Source organism: Dendronephthya gigantea, unplaced genomic scaffold (genome assembly GCF_004324835.1).
Source record: "Dendronephthya gigantea isolate DGI-Jeju-01 unplaced genomic scaffold, DenGig_1.0 000165F, whole genome shotgun sequence".
NCBI lineage: Eukaryota > Metazoa > Cnidaria > Anthozoa > Malacalcyonacea > Nephtheidae > Dendronephthya > Dendronephthya gigantea.
The window spans coordinates 402,684-410,540 of NW_021163175.1; the positions used below are offsets into that span (position 1 = coordinate 402,684).

At 37.9% G+C, this 7,857-nt stretch overlaps 2 protein-coding genes across 2 annotated transcripts; one reads left to right on the plus strand and one right to left on the minus strand.

The window, feature by feature from the left end:
• The first annotated feature begins 2,436 nt into the window (after positions 1–2,436).
• Positions 2,437–3,799, plus strand: LOC114537821. Its single transcript, XM_028558919.1, has 3 exons — positions 2,437–2,607; positions 2,722–2,988; positions 3,112–3,799. The coding sequence occupies exons 1-3, from the start codon at positions 2,566–2,568 to the stop codon at positions 3,619–3,621; spliced, it is 819 nt and encodes a 272-aa protein (XP_028414720.1). The 5' UTR covers positions 2,437–2,565; the 3' UTR covers positions 3,622–3,799.
• A 444-nt stretch (positions 3,800–4,243) lies between these two features.
• LOC114537812 lies at positions 4,244–6,152 on the minus strand. Its single transcript, XM_028558910.1, has 7 exons — positions 5,785–6,152; positions 5,488–5,570; positions 5,308–5,415; positions 4,972–5,186; positions 4,831–4,899; positions 4,619–4,714; positions 4,244–4,490 (listed from the first exon to the last, which is right to left on the minus strand). The coding sequence occupies exons 1-7, from the start codon at positions 5,933–5,935 to the stop codon at positions 4,244–4,246; spliced, it is 969 nt and encodes a 322-aa protein (XP_028414711.1). The 5' UTR covers positions 5,936–6,152.
• Positions 6,153–7,857: the final 1,705 nt, after the last annotated feature.

Sequence of the window (7,857 nt, forward strand, 5' to 3'; positions counted from 1 at the left end):
AGCCTAATTTTAGATTAATACGAAGGTAATCGCGAGTACTTATATGATTATATAAGTTCTCTGTTCAGCCTGTTATAATGCGTTTCGAAGGACCGTCCGTCAGTGGCAACAAAAATTATACCTTAGCATGGAATTTTGAAGTTTGAAGTGAAAAAAAATGAGTGCTTTGCTGTTCGTATTAATTTTTTGGTTTGCAGTTGTAAGCTTTGAAAAATCCGATTAATCCCGAACATGAAGGAAATAAACGTGATCTAATCACTTTGACTAACTTGATGAAATTTGTATAAGAGGAAAATATACCTCCCATATTGCATTGCATGATAACTGGACTTATAGTGGGGGTATCTCGAGGTATAATGTTTAAACTGTAGGTTTAATATTGTATAGTACTCTCTTGCCTGAAAAGCCAACCCTTTAAAGAAAACCCTTTGCATTTTGACACACTTACTATGTTGTTTAATTTCTTACACGCCCAACCGTCGAGATGCTGTTGAAGAAGAAATAACTGTTTGGAGTGGAGCAATGAAGCAAGTGAAATTCGATACATTGTTTACCAAAGGTAATTATACGTTACGAAAATTTAAAGGTAAGGGGACATTATTGATTAGCTATATTGAGTAAGTTGCATGTTCAGCCCGATTACGTTTATTTCCTTCATATTCGGTCAACCGTAATCCAGAACGTATAAAATAAAAATAAAAACAGTGCATGAGGCATGTCTTAAAAAAGGGTAGAAGAAAAGTGTTATTGTCTACATCAGTTTGATATGAAAAGCATGCAAGTCGTGAAAAAGTATTTTTTTATCATAAAATAACATTTGAATAATTCGGAAATAATTTTCGTTGCCATTGTCGGACAAAGCGCAGTTGAATGTCTAAGAGCATGATGTTTTGCGCGCTCTAAATATGCGCGCGCTCCGCAGGTTAGACCACCAGAAGAATCGAATTAACGAGGATCAAGAATTGCATGGCAATTCCTGGGACTCGGTTTGAATAGCGGAGCTGAAACGATGAATTATAGATAAAAACTGAAGTGCATGTCATTGCGAACGATTTCTAATAAAAATACCAAATTCGGACCGCCGGTCAGGTAACCTGAAATTCAGGTTACCTTTGGAGGGTTTTTCACCGGGCACTCCGGTTTCCCTCCTTTTCGTTTGGCTTTAAAAAAGAGTGTCCAGGCCTGGGGCCAAACCAAAACGTGTTGTTTGATAGTGATAAAAACGCGTTTGTGGCTTCTGGGTTCGATCCCCAGAACACTGTCGTAAAAGAATTTTAAAAAGATGGTTGTGGAATCATTACGTAATTTACGTAATAAATAGGAAATATCTGGCATTGGGATTAGCACGTAATAGGTCCTCATGGTCAGGGCCGCGGGGATAGACCACTGTCAAGGGGGAGGGCATCTCCTGTACTCCAAAAACCTGGGAACGAAGATGTGGGGGGGGGCATCTCCTCCTCCAAGAAAATTTTGAAATTTACCAGGCCTCCTGTTTGAAAACCACGGTTTAAAACATTGTCTTTGAAGTAATAAAAGGCAGTTGAACCTACAATCTAGACGAAACTCAGTCTTTGCACTTGCAGTCTCGAAGAAGTTCGGGAAAAGTTGGAAGTCTTGCTTAGGTACGTGGTGATATTCCTGCCGATTTTTACTGCTTCATCTTGTATATTCCGGTTGAAAATGTCAAATGCAAGAGAGCGGTTACTTTAATTTAGTTTTTCCTTGCTTATTTGATTTCAGAACGAACTATGGCGCCGAAAGATGGGGAAGGAGAAACGTAAAGGCTTGCTCGCAGCGAATGATGTTCGTGGTAGTCCTTCTTGGAGATAAAGATATAAGATAAAGTAGTTTTCTCTAGTTTATATCTAAGTTTATATGCGTAATTTTTTTTTCTTTTGTATTGTGCATGCTTTATAAAAAGTATAAAGACAGGTTACAGCGGCTTCTGCGCATCATGTGCGAGCTTTGTTACTTTTGTTTGATCCGCAATGATTCTACAACATAATAACATATATTCGCAATGATTTATTAACAAAAAAAGAGAGGAGCGACGCTTCTTTCAAAAATATATTTGCGGAAAAAAACTATAGAAAAAACCAAAAATAAGCAAATACAACATTTTACGGAAACACTTTACAACAGTGGATGAAAAGCCGCTTTGAAATCGTAGATTAACAGCTGGAGCGGCGGCCGAAGTTGTCATACAAGGGGCCGAGTTCTAATCGGTTCGCTTTTGGTTTGTTTATATTTGGGACTTGATAGCCTTGGAAGTGTTAGTAATGTCTTTAATAATGAAATATACTGTGCGGTATCTTTCCGCCGTCGAAAACTCATTCATACCAGGGTGGTCACAGTCATGGCAGGAGCAATTGAAGGAAGCTTTTCGCTTGAAGATTTCGAAGCTAATGTTTTGGAAAACGCAGCGGCTAGCCTAACCGTGACAAAATCACAGTGTGCAAATGTAGAGGGCACTGTCTTCGTGAAAAAGGACGGAATTTCTGTCCGTGCAGAAGCATCAATAGCTTGTGTTCGAGCGCGTGTCATGGCGAAGACTTTGGCTGTTGCATGAACAACCAACTTGTTCAAGAAAGCGATAGTGATGAGAGTGTAAGTAAGATTATGTCATTCTTTAAATATATGGGTGGGAGAGAGCCAAGAGGGCTGGTTTCATTGTGGAAATATTTTTCCACTTTGTTTACTTTGTGATTTGCAATTATCTAGGACTCTGAGTTCACTATAGAGGAAAGTGAGAATGAGGGCGAGCAGCAGCTGCAGATTGAAAAGAGAGGACGTGGTAGGGGAAGAGGTCGTCCAAGGGGGAGAGCAAGAGGTCAGGGAAGAGGGCAAGGTACTGCTTCACAAAGATGTGGAAGGGGAGGTAGTGGAAGAGGTCGTGGAAGAGGTCGTGGAAGAGGTAGCGGGAGAGGGCGTTTGTTAGAAGAGCCAAATATTGCTGAAAATCAAGCAGATCATGAGCAGCATTTAGTGGTAAGATGAGCCTTTGTCAACACTTGATTTCATACAATTATTCTTAAAAGCCTTTGTGTAAAAACAATAAAACATAATACCACATGCAGCATATCTTATATTTTACTCTTATGCTGATTTCAGGATCTAGTTGAGGCAATGAATATAGACAACCTGAGAAGGCTTGCTCTTGAATTGCTAAGAAGACAGCCAGCAGCATTTGCTGACATTGTTAATGGTGAGCTTGTGAGCGGAAATGAACCCCAACCACCAAACCCAGAACCTGATAATGATGCTCCAGATTGGTGCAAGTGTGGGTGCTGCATTATTATGCCCACTCAAGAAGAGAACAAATGCTGCACCCGATCAAGACGTCCTTGTATCTCAAGAACAAATCTTTTCAGTCAACTAATCCTTGATGGGAATGTTTTGGAGATCTCAATGCGATACAGAGAAGATGTTTTGGTGTTGAACAATGTCAGGAACAATGAAAACTTTCGCCATGCTGCATATAGACAGCATGTTCTATGGCAACATGGTAGATTAGGAAGAGGAAATGGGAGAGTAGTACCAAGCTGTTGTGTGGTTGCTATTCGTAACTGTTATCCTTCACCTAATGGACAGTACAGGGAATATTTGCCTGCACGTGTTTAGATAATTTAGCACTTAAAGTATAAATGGTGCCCCCAAAAAGTAGACCAAAATAAACCACAATCGATGTTTGTGGGCATAAATATGTTTTTGGTCTGATGTTATAGCAGGCCCAAAAAATATTAATGCTCAAGAACATAAAGTATATTATTATATTATATTATATTATATTTATACAATGCAAGTGAACATTTTTAGAATTGGGCTGAGCCAGGCAGGTAATAAAATATATAGCTGGGTAAATTTTTCATTTTAGTCTTCATACATTGTAATGCTGATTTAGTTGTTGTAATTGTCCATGTGCATGATTAGCATCAACCTAAATGCTAATTTTCCAATTTCAAAGTGTTTTTTGGGACACCCTATACATATATCATAATAATTTATAAAACATTTCATTTAAGATATTATTATTTCATTGATAATGGGGTTTCGCTCTATATCAGAGCTCGTCAGCATGCCTAGGAAACACAAATGAAATGATGATAACATCAATGATTCCGACATGGACAGCCTGACCTAGGGTCTGGGGGTTTGAAATTAGAGTTTTCCTTCTCTTAGGTGAACTGCCTACCATGACTAATGAGCTCCACCTACCAAAGTAACTTGATTTTACACACAACAATTAAAATCTTGTTTTATGTGTGTCGACAAGTGTCTGTACTGATGGAGGAGGAACAGGGGCAATATTGGGTGCAATTTGTCTAGGATCATCACTTGGAATACCAAGTCTTTTGTTTACATTCCCTTCTGATGTGATCCTCTTTATAAAAACCTTCTGCATCAGTTCAGGAATGTAACTAAATTCTTTTGGTACAAGAACACGAACACGGCACCACTGTTGTGTACGCTTACTGAACTTCCGACCGTACCTAATAAAAAAAACAACTTTACAATTCCATACAATATGAGTACCATTACACTATAAGAATGCACAGGACCTGAAAAGTTGTTCACACTTAAGATGGGAACACTAAGGCAAAAATTTCAATACCAGTACCTTTCTTTCCCATCAGCTGTAGTTGCTGGTGCTCGGCCTCTGTGGTGGTTAAAGTCCAAGGCAGCAAGCTGGTTTCTAGCTTGGTATACTGAGTATCTGAAGATACAACAAACATCAACATTTTTTTATTAACAATGCTTCCTTGCATGGAAATCAACCATGATAGGAGTTTTATTAGCTGTTACCTTTGTAATAATATGTCATATACTTACGAATAGGCATGGCGCTTTGGAGCATACATCAAAATTACATTATGAAAGGACTCTAAAAATCCTGTGTGCCTAAAAAATATTTCAAACTTTGAGATGATATAACTTATCTGAAATTTTCAAATATCCAATCTCATTTGTTACCTGAAGTTAACATAATACACCAAAGTGTTTAAAAAGCGAGTGTCCAGAATGATCTTTGCCAGTGCTTTATGGGCAGAAGACTCTTTCTTAAGCCATGGCTTCTTTCTCTCACTTTCATTAAGAGGATCATGTTCACATTTTCCACCATTTACACCTTCCTCCAACACCCACTCATGCTCATCAACAACATGGTGTAAAATACCAATCCACTTATCCTATTAAAAAATATAAAAAATACAACATAAAGTGACTACATATTAACACATGTATGTACAGTTTGCACGAACTAGATAAGTATTGCTGCAAAAACCAGTAGTACTTCAATGTGAATCTTACTTTGAGATTTTTTGAGTCATTAGCACATGTTTTTGAACAATACCAAAAATGGTTCCTTATTGATGGTGCCCACAAGGTCAAATCTGCATTGTCTTTAGATTTAGCAGCCTAAAGAATAAAATCAATTCTAAATAAAGAAAGTTTTTTAACTAATTGCTGGTTGATATCTTCAACACTTACAGTAGTGATTTTCTTTGCAATGTTCTTTGCTCCATGCCACACATCATTCTGATGTGTGACCTCCTTATATTTCTCTTCCCTTTCTAAAAAATGCAATAATGCTTAATTAATAAACAAATGCATGTTGTAAATATTCCCTTACTGTCTTTTAAAGGGTAAACACAATTAATTATATAACATTGTAATCAATCTGCAAATGAAGTTGTTAAATTATTGAAAGTCTGACAATATTGATTATAACAGGTTGAACTATTAGAGTTTCAGGAATTGCCATATTGTTATAATGTAGATACTTACTCATCAATGCAGCAATTTCAATATGACCATCAGTTACCACCTCCTTCATAACTATTGGTGGTGCAAGCAGTGTGTTCATCCCTCTTTCAAACCCAATCCTCTCCATATTATTGCTCTTACCAGCAGCTTCTCTCACATCAACCACATTCATTTGCAGTATGGCACGATCATTGGTATCAGCCAAGCTGTAAGTACAATATTGTGCACTATGGCCAGGCGAGTCATTCCTTCCATCACCACTCAATATAACCTCTTTGTTCTCTCTTTCTTTCCAACATTTCTGTTTGTGTTCTTCCCAGTAGTCATTAATGGCAGGGATGATGTACAACTTCTGATACTGATTGAATAATATTGATGAGAAATACTGCAGATAACAGAAGTTGAACATCAACCCCACCTTGGCGTAGGAATTGCCAGACAACAACAAAGCAGAAGCAAGCACGAGGTTGCCTGCTCTAATCTTGTTGCAAGAGGGTTGAGCTGCCCATCTGCCTCCAACATGACCAGACCTACACCCCCAGGATACGACCAGGCATGTTCCAACATATGTTTTCTTATAGCTCAACACACGACCACATCCTTGTCGTTTACAAACACTCCCATTAATGATGTTATCAAAGCTATAAGAGTGTCTGTAAACACAATACACTTTTCCTTCTTGATTGCATCTTCAAGGATGACTTCTTCCACAGTAGAGATGTATGATGTTCTAACATCCGACAAAGCAGACAATGGACGCAGATTTGAGTGCGCGCTTGGCGTTGAGGTTTTAACTATAAAATATTTCATACGAATGTTTTATGCGAATATTTTAAAAAATAATAAATGTTTACGTTTTTGGAGCAGCACTTTAAAACATATGTTCTTACTGGGAGAATAAAAATATTTGGAAGGTGTACTTGGCGGCATATCCGTTGATTCCATTACTGTTTCGGTATGCGTGTCTGCATTGCTAAAGTGAGTTCAACACATACATAAAAAGCAAATCAAGTAAACAAATAACACACAAAAAAGATCAGAGGTTTTATCATTTTATACTTACCAAACTATACGATTCATCGCAAGATAGCTGTCAAGAAGCATATCCGCCACATCCTTGTCTGTTCTCAATTTATGCTGCTCCTTAAACGCTCTCCATCGAGGGAAAGAACCCAACAAATACACTTTAGAGGCATCTCTACTAGCATAATATTCTTTTCTACTCGACGACATGACTCAGTGCTCTTGAAAGATTGAGAATTTCTTTCTTAAATTGTCGGCTGGTCATGGTTTTTTTAGACTGAACAATCCGGGGGATTATCAACTTCAGGTGGAGTCCCCAGGCTGGCGCACGCGCAGAAGCCGTGTCTTTAAAACAGGCAAAAAAATAAGAAATTTCAACCGCTCTTCACCGCAATTTCGGCTCTCTTCACCGCAATTTCCACCGCTTTTCACCGCAATTTCCACCGCTCTTCACCGCAATTTCCACGGCTCTTCACCGCAATTTCCACCGCTCTTCACCGCAATTTCCTTTCGCTTCTACGCATGTGCGAGCTTTGTTTATATTTTTCGTTTTGGTGTGAATCCATTTCATTTGCACAACATGAAGTATCCAAAAAACTAAATTAAAATGGCGGACGCATCAAGAGTGAAGAGTGGAGCTTTATAAAACCATTCAACAATTGTCGTTTAAAAGACAACCAAATAAATATTTTGAAAAAGAACTACTGGAAGATATCTCCTGTAAGTTTGTCAATTTTATCTAAGTTTGAGATACTGTGTATAATTATTTTTACAGTGATTGTTGAATGATTATTAAATTTGGATAAAGGATTATACTCAGATAATGATTTTGTTAATAAAATACCTTCGTACTCTGTTCTAATATTGCAGGATTCAGATTTATGAGCAAGATAATCATGCTTCCATGGTCAAAGTGGCTCTTCTGAGTGTGTTTCATCATCGACATCAATGCCATGTGGGTCAACATCACTGAATGAAACTGCTTCAATACGAAAGCTTACAAGTGAAGATATAGATAGGAGAGGATTTTGATGGCGAGTATGGTTATCGAATGATTGAACTTTCAAACCT